Source organism: Tremella mesenterica, assembly GCF_000271645.1.
Source record: "Tremella mesenterica DSM 1558 unplaced genomic scaffold TREMEscaffold_1, whole genome shotgun sequence".
Taxonomy (NCBI): Eukaryota; Fungi; Basidiomycota; class Tremellomycetes; order Tremellales; family Tremellaceae; genus Tremella; species Tremella mesenterica.
In genome coordinates, this window is record NW_006711225.1 from 4,904,830 (window position 1) to 4,920,052 (window position 15,223).

Sequence of the window (15,223 nt, forward strand, 5' to 3'; positions counted from 1 at the left end):
TCCATGGGGAGAGAAGTTAAGAGATCAAATGGAGTATGGGGAGGCAAGAAGTACCTGTCGCAGAGAGGAGGAACAAAGATACAGTTGCAGGAGAAGGGGATTTGGAAGAGGACGAGGGATAAGAAGGGGACATGTCGCAGGAGCCGATGCTCGGGGGGTGGGGGGGGGGTGAAGAGAAAGAAGGAGAAGTAGGAGGGGGTCAAGAAGAAGAAGCAGTAGGAGAAGAAGAAGAAGAAGAAGAAGAAGAAGAAGAAGAAAACAACTTACCTCCTCTCCTATCTCACCACCAACAGGAACAGTCATAACGACAACTTGACTATCTTCACCAGTCCATAAAACAGTTCTAAAATCAGGGTATTTAGAAGGTAAAGCGTTTATAGCTTCAAGATGTACCATCTTCTTTTCAGGTGGTGGCATTTTTCCTTTCTTTCCTTTCAGCACAATACTAGAACTACTATAATTTTGTTTATGTTGATTTATGTGATATGTGATCAAGTGTGGAATGGTGGAGAGGTTACGGAGGAGGATAAGGGTTAAAGGGAGAAGGTGAAAGACGTACTGTTTGTTAGATCTATTCTTGGTAGTAGTGAGTTGAGAAGACGCACTCGAGTTCGGTGATGAAGGTGTAAATGTGATGGTGATATCGGTTAAGTAACTACATACGAGTAGACTTCGATCTGGGAGAAAGTGGAGACAAGACGTGTGACGTCATTCTTACCTTTGACCATCTTCATCCGAACGTCATAATGCAGGTAGTTAGAGGTATAGGCGACTGGTACCGTCTCGACAAGCTGACTTACTGTAGATGGTCAGTATACATCAGACAACATGTGCAACATGTGACCAAATAGCCCCACCACAAGAACACACCATTCACCATACACACACGATGCATCAAACCATTGGTCATTGAACCGATGTATGACAATCCTATCATCACCTCGTTATCTCTATCCATCCTACAGAGATGATCCTCTAGCGCCCTTCGAGGGAAGAGAGGAAATCGCTCAGCTGCAAGTCAGCATCATTACCCCGCACAGCTCTCATCATGCCACTGATACCAACTGCAATGATGTATGCCAGTCTGGACCAACATGACTCGGGTATCCACTATATTGAAAAGCGACGACATTTCCGGTCACGCAAGATGGTCCGATATGTGTACACGATACCGTAACTCACCTTCAAAGCCCCTTGCCTGATCTGATCACCCAAATTCTGAACATCAGGATTAGCCATGACCCTCCCAGCCAAATCCCTTATACCTCTCTCCAACCCCTGGATAGTCTCGTTATCGCCCAAACCGAGGATATCTCCCGCACCATCACGATCGGCTTCGTCGTCTTCCTCCGGTCTACCGAAATATTGGTTGGAAGAAATGGCGGTGGCTCCGGCGAATTGTTGTAGACGTTCACGACCTTCAGCAGAGGCTGATTGGTCATGTAATCCCCGGTTGAAGAACATGTCGGAGGAGATACCTTGAGATCAGTATTACTCGACGTGTATCACTCCAAGAACCTTGATTGAAGTCTCTTTCTGACCCTGCTCATGATAGGGCGCAAAACCGTTCAGATGTATATGAAGATAGATATGAGAAACTACCCACCTTTCTGATTCCCGAATCGGTCTCTGGCAGCGTGTGGTTCATCCGCGACCTCAGCTCGTCTATCAACGTCAGCTCCCTCCTCTCAACGATCATGTACAAACTCACGGTTTCGCCACGGCAGGCGCTGCCACACCTGCTGTTTGTCCAAAGCCCAATCTGACCGGCACAGGTTTATCATCCTTTCTCACCGTACCATTAGCAGGTGTGGTAGTCCTACTGACCGTTTCTCCCACTGCAGCTTTTTTCCGTCTTTCCTCAGCTTCACGTTCCTTCAAAGCTTTAGCTTCTTCCTCCTCTTTCATCTTATCATATCCCAATCGCTTGATCCGTTCAGCCTCCTCTTGCGCCTTCTTCTGAGCTTCTTCAAAGTTGATAGATGTGGCAGCTTTCTTGGCACCGAGTTTGGAGGTCTTCGCACCGGACGAAGGGGCGGTACCACTAGCGGATAGTCTGGGAGTCACGGCAGGTCGAGCGTTGGGTTGAGCACGAAGAGCAGAGGAAGTGACTGTGCGTGAAGGTTTGACAACTCCTATGGAAGGGGGTGGAGTTGATTTGGCAGATGGGACAGGAGTGGCAGGTTTGGAGACAGGAGCTTTGTCCCATGTGGAAAAGAAGTCATCGGGATTGTCAGCTTTGGCTGGTGAAGCAAGTGGAGTGAGTTCGAGACCATCGACATGAATACCGTGTGGATATCTGAATGTTAGTATATTTTGACCGTCTTTGAGTGTATTTCCACCGTCTTAATTGACCAGAAGGTCACACGATAAATTCCCCACGACCGCTAGATACAAAAGCAGGCACGAGTCAAGGCAAGGCGGAGGTCATAATGTCTCAGATAATGGAGAAAGAGCGAGGGAAGAAGGACCCACTTCCTAGCGTCCTCCGTCACACGCCGGGCTAATTCTTCCTTGTACAAACCAGCTTGTCTACTGGTATATCTCGTCCTCGCGTCAGAGTTTCCAGGTGGAAGAAGACTCGACCCTCCGTGTTTAGTGAAGAAATCGGCTAGGGAAGCATTACCTCCGACTTTGAGAGTTCGGAGTTGTTGCAAATTCCACGAGTCCAGGTTCGTTGATCTGTGTCGCGAAGATAGACATATAGCAGTCATCAATAGGCGATATAGGCACATATGATGTCGGGTAGAATAATTGATGATGAGTTCGAAGCGAAGTAGGTGAAATAGGTGAAGAAGGAAAGCATGAATCATGGTGAGCGAGTACGACCCAAGTTAATAACAAAGTACCCACCGTACGAAAGAAATGTGGACTCCGAGATTCCTATGTACACTAGAACAATCAAGACAGAGATAAATACCAAAAGTGACACTTGACCAAGTAGGATTCTTTGCCCCACAATCGAAGCATGCCTTGGTTGGTCAATACGATTTCACATGGACTTGTCTACCGCTCCACGTAATGCCTGGTACATATCCCCCAAACCCCCAGAGACACAGTAGACACCAGAGAAGAGCTTGGCAGAGTGGAAAGTCGAACGATGAAAAGATAACTCACCTTGTTGGCTTTGTCTTTCTTGAGATGAGCAAAAGTAGCCGCCGTCTGCGCCTTGGTAGGGTCCATGATGATTTGTTCAACGATCGCTTTCGAATTGACCAACGGGTCGAAGTAATAAGAGGTGGTTGTAAAGGCTCTGTGAGCTATGTTATACTGTCAAGACAGTGAGGGGGGGTAGGGGGGTCACTATATTGATAAGAATATTATCGTCTTGGGTGACACTGTGATCTGGGTGGGATCTGGGACGTGGATACGAATGGCCAGAAGGGGGTATAACATTTGTTTTCACTCTATTTAATTGAATTAATCCTCAATCCGGACGAGCGACATGCTCCCCAGATAGGCAAATGACAACGGCCATATCGAGTAATAAGATGCATACAACATGTAAATGGCTATCGATATACACAGTGATCAGTATCAGTGAGTTTGTGATGACCCATGACTAGCGTGAAGATAGGAGACAAAGACAAGTTCGGCTCCACTGCAACATCAGCGACGGTACTGAGGAAAACAACTCGAATCATAAGTCACCCTCAGGCTCGCCTTTCTCTCACCTCCCATACCCAGATCCCAGCAGCTGCAAAAGCAAGTAGCGAGGGATTAAATAGGGTATGTACGGATTACCAGATTGTTGATACATCATAGGGTGATGGGCGGGTATAAGACTCACCAGGCATGTGGTACTACAGTAGCCGGTAGCTAGTAGCTTTCATAAAAAGGCTTTCTTGGGACCGGTGACCGTTGGTCCATAACCCTGACTTCAGGTCTAAGTAGGTGATAGACAGTTCACCGGGGTTAGCTAGTAGACACGAATACTCTCCACTGGCCAATGACTAATTCTCATGCTATGCCTCAAATCGGCTGAAGAAAGTTGTGATTACAGAACCAAAGTGTCGAAAGTGGGTGAGAGACGCGGGGGCCGCACGGGACGCTAAGCCATCTCCTACCACGTGGTTGTTCACCCTGAGAAACAGCGTCATCGATCTCACCCGGCACTTGACTCCAACCTTGAACCTATAAACCCACCTCTCTTTCTCTTCTCAACAGTCATCCTCTACTCATAGCAATCATGTTCCTATACAACGTTCATACACCTCACAAGACCTTCGCTCTCGTCCATAAAGGTGAGTCTATCACGATCGTTCTATCAACGCTGACGTCGTTCAGATGGGGAAGGCCAAGTGGGGCTGGTCAATCGGATATGCAAGAAGGCTGGTTTGGGATTCGAAGAAACCACTGCAGTCAAAGAGGGGAAGGATGGAGCTGGATTGATATATGAGTACGAAGGGGAAAGATGGTCACTCGATGATGGTGAATCCTTCATCATCTCATTATGTCACGTTTTCTCTTTACCCACTTAGGGTCAAAAATACCCACTCTTTTTATCTTCTTGGCTGGACTCTGTATAAGGAGTCACGACGCTGAAACACCAGACGACGACTTAGACATTCTCTTCTCCAGATTTCCTCCATCGTCTACACCTTCTGTCACCCTTCAACTCACCCCTCCTCCGAGTAATCTTAGAGCTCATTTCGCACCCCCTCCTCCTGCGTACTCTACTCCATCCAGTCTGGTCAAATCAAAAGCTCAATCGCAAACCAAGAAATCAACCCAGAAATCATCTCCCTCTCCTATCCCAGCATCCTCCCTCCCCAAGTCGAGCGATCCTGTTGAGAAGACCATCGCGACCATTCCCAACGGTACAGGCGCGTTGCTCTCAAATGGCACTGGAGCAAAACCAAATGGTGTGATCGCACATAAACCAAAGCTTCCAACTGGAGGAAGAACCGCAGGACGTGCAGTCTCTGTCACTTTACCCACTCGAGAAGAAACTCTGCCAGCTGCAGCGTCCGTCCCAAGGGCCAAAAGCGTCATGTCGACGCGAAGCAGAAAGAGTAGGTGGGGTGACGATGATGCTGAACCTCTCGGAGTGACCAAAAAGCGAGAATGGGAAGAATTTCACGCCAACAATGGTGTACGTACTGTGGTCGGGAGGGTCGCCAATATTGATGGGGTTCGAATGTTACTCAAATCGGGATACAGACATGTGTACGTGTCAAGGAGTTTTGCCATTCGTGCTGGACTGGTGGATAGAAAGTATGGAACGGGTTTTGGAGGTTACTCGGGATTGAGGATGTTGGGACAGGTACCGATAACTGTTGGGGGAAAGACCGCAAGTCATGTGGCTATGATAAGTGAAGAACAGCACTTTGAGGTAATCTTGGGAAGATCATGGATGGAAAGAATGGGAGTGAAGTGAGTAAAGTCATTTCACTATGTCGACACTACCCCTTGATGTCGTGTAGCATCTAATGAAGGACGTTTGGGATTGGGCAATATTAGTGATATTCGGCGAAGTGGAAGGGTTTTGATGGAACTGACATATAGGGTCGACCCGCTCGATCATACCCTTCTTCACTACATGGACACCGGTGAAGCCATCCCCTGTGATCTGGTCGTACTCAAGAACGACAAGGGCGATGTGATCCACATCACCTGATCATGTCTCAACCCTATCTTGCCCCTCGCCCCTCTTATCTTTGCTTATAGTGTCACCTCGTTTTGCCGTCTTGTAACTCGTCTCGCAGAATACCCTGGGAAGTAGAGAAAGAATAGATCTGAATAATCATCTGGATTGTAATCGATCGCATCAAATGAAAAAAAAAGTATAGTGCGTCTTTCTTCCCCGATTCGGAACCTCTAACAGGCTTCCATTACTCACACTGCATCTTCCCACGGATTCATCATAATCTTTGACTCCGCCTTGCGCGGTACTAACCATGACTCAATACAAATGCCAAGATATCAATAATGACCATTAACGGCAAAATAACGAACTTGAATGAACTGCCATGAGTATTTGTCATCATTCTCGTTTCGAATTTCGATCAAGCTGTGTCTCGACATTCACAACATCAAAAGATGGAATGAACAGAATATGAAGTATACATATACACCAAGATAGGCTCATTCAAACTTCACTTCACTTCGTCCTTCTTCTTTTCTTTTCACTTCAATTTGAAAAACCGCTTGCCTTCGCTTTAGCTTCCTGGCCTCAGTGCCTTTTAAAATTTTCATTTCGTCACTTCAAAACAAAGATTTCTTCCTTGTCTGAACTTTGTACATTTCAAACTCCCGGACATTGACTTACTCGTCTATAGTCTTCATACCTCGATCATCATCACCGAAAACAAGAAAAAAACATCAAAAAAATCAAGAACAACCGTCGGAATCTCTTTCCACCCGGTGAGTCAAAGTCATTCATGAGCTTCATCAAAAGGTACTGACGATTAGTGTAGGGCAATAACAAAATGACTACCAAAACTCTCTTGGCGGTTCTTCCGCTTCTCGTGCAAATCTCGGCTTTACCTATGCCATATCAACTTCGTCTCAAACGTGGTCTCCTGGATTCGGATTCTCCTCTCTCGTCCCTTGACTCAAACACCAACGGGGATTCCGATACACCCCTCAATGCCAACGCTCTCAATATCGGCAATCCCAATGATATCGCTCCTCTTGGTTCTTTATCTAATCTCGATGCTTTGACCAATCCAATCCAGTCGACTCCATTGGACACAGTCACAAACCCACTTTCTACATCCACGAACCCTTCCACGGATTCTTCAGGAGCACTAAACATCCTCAATGGTAATCCAGTACTTGGTACACTCACAACACTCGGTAATCAACTCGGTTCTTCTCTCGGTATCGCACCTACAGACCTCACCGCCGGTTTATCTGCTTTATTGGATAAAACTCCTCTGGCGGTCATCTTCAGTCACACCCAATTGCTCACTAAAGATAATTTAATCTGTACGTATGTATCTGGGAAATTCATCGATAATAAAATATACGATCTCGGATGTGCTTGTTTGGGTAAAGATGGATTGAGGGTGGATGATGTGGCGGGTGTAAATAATGTGTTGGGTTTGAGTGCTTGGGCAGCAGCTCAAGTGAAAGCTTTGGGGGATTTGAAAGAATATCCAAGCTGGAGCTATACCAGGTTGTAATGGGTGGTGGCTCGAATGGTTCAGGTGGTCTGGGTCTAATGGATAACAGAGAATAATGGGAATGATGGAGATGGAGTTATTGGAGGTCCAGATGGGGATGATGAAGGTGATGGAGAATTTGCTTGTCCTTTTGGACCGCGTAAGGCTGATGGGGTGAGTTCATTTTTCTCATTCTTTCTTCCACTCTCCAGACTCATTACCATCTCCAACAAGTTGTCCTTGTTATCTTCCGATCTGCAGAGCTGGCTCTTGTATGATCTTTAACCTGTTCAGTACAGATCAATGGTGAAAAGAGTAAAGCTGATTCCAGTCTTGCCCAATACTCCTCGGTCTCCCACCTAACCACTCTGCTGATCCTTCCAACCCTGTCAACTCTCTCGATCCTCTAGACCCCCTCGATCCTTCTGTGGGAGTGACGATCGGTACTGAACCTCCTTGTGACGATAATAACGATGATAATGGTGATGGACTTGCTGGTCCTGTCAACCCTTCCGATCCCTCGGATCCTTCCGGTTCTTCCGACCCTATCGGTGGTGATGATGGTGATGATGACGATATTCCCGATTTTGTTCCTACTTCTGCTGTCCTCCTTGCTCATGCTCCTTCGTCAACTGCTGGTAGTGGAACACCTACGAATCAAGCTGGAAATGTTGCTCCGACTGTGGGATCGACAGTGACTACACCTGCTAACGGAAACAACGGTAACAACGGAAACAACGGAAACAATAGTGGCAACGTCGGAAACGCTGGTCCCAACAATGGCAATAACGGCGACAACCGTGGGAACAACGGGAATTCCGCACCCAACAATGGCAACAACGGAAACCCTTCACCAAACAATGGCAACAATCCTGGTAACAATGGAAACACCGGACCCAACACTGGTAATGGAAACAATGCAGGAAACAACGGCAACAATGCTCAGCCTCAGAATGGTGCGAATGGTAATGGCGTCAGCGGTCAGCCTCAGGCTACCGGCTCGAATAGCAATGGTAACAACGGCAATCCCAACGGTGCGAATGGCAACAACGCCCAGCCTGGTCAAATCGGTACCAACGGCAACAACGGACCTATCGGTACTCCTGGATTCAACGGCAACAACGGCGGTAACGGGAATGGTGGGCCGAATGGTGGTATTGGTGGTGATGGCAACAACGGAAACAACGGTGCCACCGGTGCCAATGGTGTCACCGGTGACAATGGCAACAATGGAAATGACGGATCCAATGGTGTCACTGGTCCGAACGGCGTCACAAGCGGCAACGGTAACAACGGACCCAATGGTCCAAATGGTGCTACAGGAAGCAATGGTAACAACGGCCCGAATGGTGCTACAGGCGACAACGGAAACAATGGTCCCAACGGTGGTGCGGGGATCTACGGCGGTGGATCTCCCAGTGCTGACATCGCAACCGGAAACAATGATGGACAAAACGGTGGTGTCCCCGGAAACACCGGTAGTCTCACTAGCGCCTCCAACACTAGTCCCGACAGCGGTAACAATGGCAATAATGGCAACGTCGGTAACAACGGTGACGATGGAAACAACGGAAACATCGCTGATGATGGTAACAACAATGCCGCTGGTCCCATCTTCACCAACTTGAACAGTGACGGTCAAACCGATTCAAACGTCGGAAACGCTTCTCCAACTGGTCCAAATGTCGGTAATGGTCAAACCGGTCCTGATGTTGGCGCATCTTCCCCTACTGGATCCAACACCGACAACGGTTCGAACAACAACAATAACGATGGTGGTAACTCTAACGATGGGAATGTCGGTATTACTGGAATTGACCCTACCGATCAAGGTCAATCTTATTATCCACCCGGTGGTATTCAAACCAATGAAGATGATGGTCAGGATGACGATGGAAACAATGACGGAAATCAGGATGGTGTACCAGCTGTCATGGTAACTTCTACCAATACGATTGTTGTTCCTGCTACTGCATACGTGAGTGTTCCTCTATTTTCCTGCAGCTTCTCTTGTCATGTCTCACTTTTTTCCACCTTTCCACCTGTCCCTTAAGTTTGGGTTGAGAACGACTGGAGTGGATTTTGATTCAGAACTTCTGTAGTGTAGCTTGGACGATCGATTAACGTACAGGTTCAAATGATTACCGTCACTCAAACTGTCTACGCTACTCAAACTGTGTACTCTGCCGGCTCTGGATCCGGAGGGGGAATGTGTGGACAATCTGACGAAATCATTGCAGCTCAAAACATACCTTCCAACCCTTCTACTCCTTCTGCTATCAAATCATCTTCCGCCACCCCTACTCCTACATCTTCTCCACAGATGATCCCAACCATCAATCAAGTCGCTTCTTCCATTCCTACCAGTAGCTCATTCCCTTCTGCTTCTCCAAGTGCGACCTCTACCTCTACCCTTCAATTCAACGTTGTTCCCACTTCGAGTCCTGCTTTCGTAAACTTGGTTATACCTTCTTCCATCCCATCGGTATCAGCAACTATCACCCCTTCGGTGAACTCCATTCCTTCCACCGCTCCGATTCTCTCGAGTTTCAGCGTGAATGTTGAACCATCTGCAATCCCCACTTTAGCACCATCTACCATTCCCGATGATAATTCCACCAATACGGTTGGGGATGATGATGAAGATGGTGATGGTTTCTTTGGAAAAGGACATGTTTTACTTTCACAATGTCCTAGAGGAGAGAAAAGAGGAAAAACGAAATGTTGTAAAGAGAGTCAAACGGAAGTTAATGGTGAATGTGTATGTGATCCTGGTAAAGGGTGAGTGGTTTTTTTACATTTCATTCTTCTCATCATCTCTTCCTCAAAATCCTTACATACCCATTCCCCATTATTCTTCCCCCTTCCCTCTCCCTTTTCTCCCATAAATTCATGACATATCTTCCCCTGACTTACTATTTCCCTCCTAAACACCCTTATCTTTTTCTCAAGACAAAACCAAGTGGATTTGTAGAATCTTCCGAGTTACATGTACGACCAACAAGATCATTCATCTCAAAGTCAATCGCTCTCGAACGTATAAAGATCCTCCACTAACAAACCAGTCTTGATCCCATCCTCTCCATTTGCGTAGATTTATGTCTAGACGCTCTTGGTCTACAAGTCCTCTGTACAGACCTTTCCGCCGCCGTCGGTCTTAACGGTGTTTCTTTACATGATAATACCGATCTTGGAGGAATAGCCAATCTCAACACTGGATTAGATCTAGGTCTTCCTATTCTTTCCAACCCATCTGATTCGTCTCCAGGAAATGGAGGTTTGTTAGGAAGTGGTTTATTAGCTACACAAACTCCAAATGAAACTCCGAATCAACAAATTTCGAATTCTCCTATTGACGGAGGAGTCGTAAATGGGAATGGAAATGAAGGTGGTTTATTCGGAAAAGGTGGTTTATTAGGTCTTGGAGTTCTTAAAAGGACTTTAAGTGTAGATCTTTCCACTTTGACCGGAATGGTCCATTTGACTCGTGATTCCACTTGAAAAAAAAAATCTTCAGATTTTTCGACATCTCACTCTCACATGATCTCGGTCTAGTGCTGAATAAGATCATTCAAGAGCAAAAGATGGAGAGACATGAAAAGATTCGTAAATGGAGTATACAAAGAGAAGAGTTGAAAAGTGTGGATGAGATATAGAAAGTATGAGAGAGAAAGGAGTAGAAATCAAAAGTTGTAATGCACACACGTATGCTCGAATTAAAGTATTTACGATGTGAGGACATTTGTATTCTATACACTCGCACGTCTGCACGTCTGCATAAACTGAACTCAATCAAGGATCCACTTACCTACTGAACTGTTCATGTCATTTCCAGATTGAGTAAACTCATGTTGGAGTACTCATAAAGAATGCAGGAACTCCCCTTGGATTTGATGATGCTACAGGTTGTCAAGCTAACAAATCATGGAATTTCTATGTTCTTTGAAACTCCAGACTAGCTTAGGCCAATAGCAACATGCAGCATGCAGTATGCAGCAGTCAATTTACACAGCACATGCATTAAGACTCAATAGTTAGAGGATGAACAAGGAGCAACGGATAGTATGCATCTTCTCATGGTTTGTCAACACGGCATAGCATATCAATCAACTACAAGTATGATATCCCTACATACACCCTCAATAGGGTAAACCTCCATCACCAACCCCACTTTCAACCTCATCAAGATCTTTATAACTCACCCGACCTCTTCTAGCCCTAGGATCCTCTTCTCCTCCCATCGGTATTGCTAACCCTGTCCCTCCACCAGTCCCTACCCTCCCTTGTCTCGTATTATTCGGAGCGAAACCTCCCATACGTTGTGCTAGAGATTGTCCCGGGATACCCATACCACCTGGTCCAACAGCGCCAAGAGGGTTGATTCCTCCCTGAGCAGCCATCATCATCTGTTGCATCTGCAGCATCATCATCATTTGTTGTTGCATCACCGGGTTAGGTGGAAAGCCATTTTGCCCTTGTAGACCGTTCTGGTTCATTGGCATGTTCATCGGCATGGGAAGAGGAAGTGGGAGAGAAGGGTTGAATACTGGTTTAGGAGGAAGTCGATCGTCGACAGTAACGGGTGTTTGAGCGGATGGTTGAAGACGTTGTGGATCAAGAACGAAATTGTTGAATTCGGCAAGCTGAATGTCAATCATTGAATGACACAATCCAACTTCATTTAGATACTGAGACAATGAAGTTGGATGATGAGTGGCCTCAAGGATGGAAGATCTGAGGAGTGCAGTGATGGACTCACCTCGTCCAGTCGAGGTTTAGCAATTTCCGTATGCTTGCTTAAAACATGTTTCATCACATATTCGGGTGCTTTGAACAATTTGTTGCATTCCTTGCAACGATACTTTGACACTTCCTCTTGTCGTATCAAAGGAGCAGCTAGACGTTTGGTCTCTCTGTTTCCATCAGTATCATTCTACCCTCGCGAACAGACCAAACTGACTCTTCTAGATCACGTCCACCATATTCGGTCACATCCACCTCGCCTAGAAGAGGCTTCAGCTTCGTCTCCAGAGATTCCACCCAGCGTTCATCGCTCGACCTCTTGGGAGCGAGTCGATCGTGCAATTTCGATTTTTTCATTGGTGAATCTACCAATTTGGTCTCGTCGTCTCTGACCTCTCTGTCAGGCTCTTCCCCAGCTATTCCAGAGACATCCATGGGCTCTGCCTTGACCCCGTTCGACGGTACTTCGCCGTTTTCGGTTTCCATTTTAACTTCCAGCTCCTCCTTGGCGTCCTTAAACTCGGGTGTGGGGCTGTTGGAGGCTTCCTTATTAGAAGCGAGCTCTGGAGGTTCAAGAATCCGCGGACGCATGTGAGCGATACACTTGCGTTGTAACTCTTCCGGGAAAACCATCGGTGCAACGCAGTAGTAACATGTCGAAAGACCGTTTCGGAGGTACGAGATCCATTGATCGAGTATGATCTTTGCCTCATACTCAGCGAATGCGAAAATGACCGTCTGGAATGAACTCACCTTACGGATCTGTTGCTCCTGGTTCAAGCCCTTAGAGGTGAGACCCTCCGAGTCCAGCACTCGATCAATAGTGGCCTGTACAAGATCGCTAATTTTCTCTGGGGGATTTGGAATAGGCGTTTCATCCACTTTCATGTGGTTCGCTTGAACACCTTCAACTTTGATGGAGTTCTCTTCTCCGGTCTCCCCCTTGACTTTTTCCTCGCGCTCAGTAGAGTCGGAAGCACGGGTGATTGGACCTTGCGCTGCCATTTCAGCCTCAAACTTCAATGCCAATTGTTGAGCGTTGTCGCCGTCGATCTCGAGTCGTTCGAGCGTGTTGGCAATGGGGTGTGTGACGCGTATACGACCGAGAACGGGTGCAGAATTGACTCCCATGTGAAAAGTGAAGTTGTCGAGCTTAAGCGGTCAGTATCGCCTCGGAAAGCAAACGAAACCCCACCTTGGAGCCGTCGAGTTTGTCAACGACCTCCTTGACGTCCACACCCTCAGCGAATTGTGCCCACGCTACTCTATGAAACGACTTCTTTATCTGCGGTTCTGTCAAGGCGAGATATTGAAAACCTTCACATTGGGCAAAGAGCTGACGTCAGCAGTGCCACTCTGAAACCATCACTCAAAACTCACCTCTTCGAGTTCGCGTCTACTGCTGGACGGCGGGACTGTCTTGACGAAAATCTGTCGTTCTTTCGGCGCCACTTCCATGCGCATGGCGTCGTCTTGAGGTGCTTCGTCAAGGGCACGGTCCAAGCCATCGGGCTCGTCGTGTTCCTGAATTCCGCGGCGGTGAATACCATGCTTCTCGGTATCTTCTGTCTCGTGAGCCGTGAAACTTGCCCGGGGGAGAGCAACCTTACCTGTCAAATCAAACGAGACGTCATCCATCTCGCCGTTTTTCAACTTTGCGGCATAGGCGATCGAGGTGAGAGTCCTTCCCTCTTTTGACCACCGTTTGCGAAGAGCAACGTATTCACGATCGTTGGAGTATTTCTCTTTGAACCATGGACTATCACGATGAGTGAGGAACAGGGCATATAACTGAGTGGTTGTTAGCTACGCCTCACTCCTCTACTGTAAGCGGCCACGCCGGACATAGGATGTCAGGAGAGGACAAAATCAGTCGATCACTCACTTGCCGTGAATGGTACTCCTTCCTATACCTCTCATACCGCTTAGCCATGCCCACCTTCTCCCTCAATACTGTACCAGTCTGCTCGGCCTCCTCTTGTCTTTTGGCCACCTCCTCGTGATCTTGTTGAGCAGTCATGGGATGTTCCGCTCGGAACCATTCCGAAAATTGGCGAAAGTTGAGGAGATAATCCAGAGATGCAGGGTCGGGAAATTTATGTTGCGGCGGAGGGGGAGGTCGAGGCGGGGAAGGAGAATACAGACGAGCACGGTGAGATGGACCTCCAGGAGAAGGTGATCGACGACGCTTGCCACGGTCTGGATAGTCGGCAATACATCTTGACGCGTAGTAGACATGGATATGATGGGGAAGAGCTCACCATATGGTTCCGAGGAGAAACCTCTTCCCCTCTCGTAATCATCCCTGTCTAGTCGTCTCTCCCATCTTTCCAAGTCTGGATCGGGATCGAGATCCCGACGAGGGAAATCACGGTCTCTGTCTCGGATCGGAAACTCTCTCCTATCCCTGTCATCCCTTTCACGATCGTACCTTGCTGGTGGACCAGGAGGCATGATGTCGAAGGGTTTGTTAGGAACAGAGGAGAACCCGCGGGGGAAATGGTCGTCCCCAGACATGACTGATAGTTGTTAGCATCCTCATGAAACAAGACTAGAACTCACCTGTCAAGATCAGATGGGAAGGCCAATGGATTTGAAGTTTGAACGATTCAGCGTCTGACAGGTCCAATCAAGGAGGGATCCAAAGTCGAGGTCGATTCGATGACGCGAGCGAGAGCGGTAGATCGTATATTTGATGATATTCGAGCATGGCAGAAGAAAAGATATGAGCCTAATACGACATACAAGGAAGAGAACTAGCTATACCTTATGAGGCTCCTATATGGGCCAGTCCACCTGCAATATACATACAGGTTGAAAGGGCAACCGAGCCAAAGTCGCGGAGGAAGGGGAGGAGGGATGGACGGGATCAGATCGGGAATACGCCGGGATTACAACTGAAAGCAGGTGTGGCGGAAGCTGCATGACGGAGGTGGGGCCCAGTTGCCAGTAGGTGACCATCTTCACGTTGACATTCCATCTCACTACTCACTCTTTAGTTACCTGACCGACCACATATATATAGACATGGCTATGGCTTATCGCTCTCTTATCACGTCCCTCAGACCTTCTACTGTGACACGCCCGGGCATCAGCCAGGTCAGGGCCTTTCATGCGACTGGCGTCTCCTGTGCCCCGGCCAAACATGTCCCGCCCGAATCACCTGGGGATACTACCGATCCCGCAGAGGATCCAGCGCAAGGCGGGGACGGGTTTCTCGGGGTGAGTAGGTTTGATTGATTCTGATATGCTTTTCAACACTCACACGCAATCTTTTTGAAGCCATTTGAGTTCATCATGGGCAAATGAAGGACGCTGAAGAGGGTTTATTAACCTGCAGGCCTTGTTCTACGGTCCAAACAGGCCAAATC

At 47.5% G+C, this 15,223-nt stretch overlaps 5 protein-coding genes across 5 annotated transcripts in view; 2 read left to right on the top strand and 3 right to left on the bottom strand.

Moving 5' to 3' along the window:
• Positions 1 to 417, bottom strand: part of TREMEDRAFT_67347 (uncharacterized protein) — a gene marked incomplete at both ends in the record, with an annotated part of 1,413 nt that extends 996 nt beyond the window's left edge. Inside the window, one exon of the mRNA XM_007001885.1 lies at positions 268 to 417. Coding sequence (XP_007001947.1) covers positions 268 to 417 — 150 coding nt within the window. The remainder of the gene's footprint in view (positions 1 to 267) is intronic.
• Positions 418 to 975: 558 nt separating this feature from the next.
• On the bottom strand, positions 976 to 3,189 carry TREMEDRAFT_26806 (uncharacterized protein; the record flags this gene model as incomplete). Its single annotated transcript, XM_007000734.1, has 7 exons — positions 976 to 1,011; positions 1,183 to 1,478; positions 1,607 to 1,665; positions 1,712 to 2,299; positions 2,476 to 2,682; positions 2,854 to 2,972; positions 3,118 to 3,189. Coding segments are annotated over 7 exons (1,377 nt in total), but the record flags the coding sequence as incomplete, so codon positions are not given.
• A 1,000-nt stretch (positions 3,190 to 4,189) lies between these two features.
• On the top strand, positions 4,190 to 5,620 carry TREMEDRAFT_24768 (uncharacterized protein; the record flags this gene model as incomplete). Its single annotated transcript, XM_007000477.1, has 4 exons — positions 4,190 to 4,244; positions 4,288 to 4,431; positions 4,554 to 5,376; positions 5,509 to 5,620. The coding sequence occupies 4 exons, from the start codon at positions 4,190 to 4,192 to the stop codon at positions 5,618 to 5,620; spliced, it is 1,134 nt and encodes a 377-aa protein (XP_007000539.1).
• Positions 5,621 to 6,431: 811 nt separating this feature from the next.
• TREMEDRAFT_59556 (uncharacterized protein) lies at positions 6,432 to 10,610 on the top strand (the record flags this gene model as incomplete). Its single annotated transcript, XM_007001659.1, has 6 exons — positions 6,432 to 7,073; positions 7,182 to 7,283; positions 7,441 to 7,803; positions 8,995 to 9,087; positions 9,241 to 9,890; positions 10,175 to 10,610. The coding sequence occupies 6 exons, from the start codon at positions 6,432 to 6,434 to the stop codon at positions 10,608 to 10,610; spliced, it is 2,286 nt and encodes a 761-aa protein (XP_007001721.1).
• A 359-nt stretch (positions 10,611 to 10,969) lies between these two features.
• Positions 10,970 to 14,369, bottom strand: TREMEDRAFT_73061 (uncharacterized protein; the record flags this gene model as incomplete). Its single annotated transcript, XM_007002143.1, has 9 exons — positions 10,970 to 11,008; positions 11,312 to 11,752; positions 11,869 to 12,022; positions 12,070 to 12,560; positions 12,606 to 13,004; positions 13,048 to 13,188; positions 13,233 to 13,643; positions 13,738 to 14,051; positions 14,114 to 14,369. The coding sequence occupies 9 exons, from the start codon at positions 14,367 to 14,369 to the stop codon at positions 10,970 to 10,972; spliced, it is 2,646 nt and encodes an 881-aa protein (XP_007002205.1).
• Positions 14,370 to 15,223: the final 854 nt, after the last annotated feature.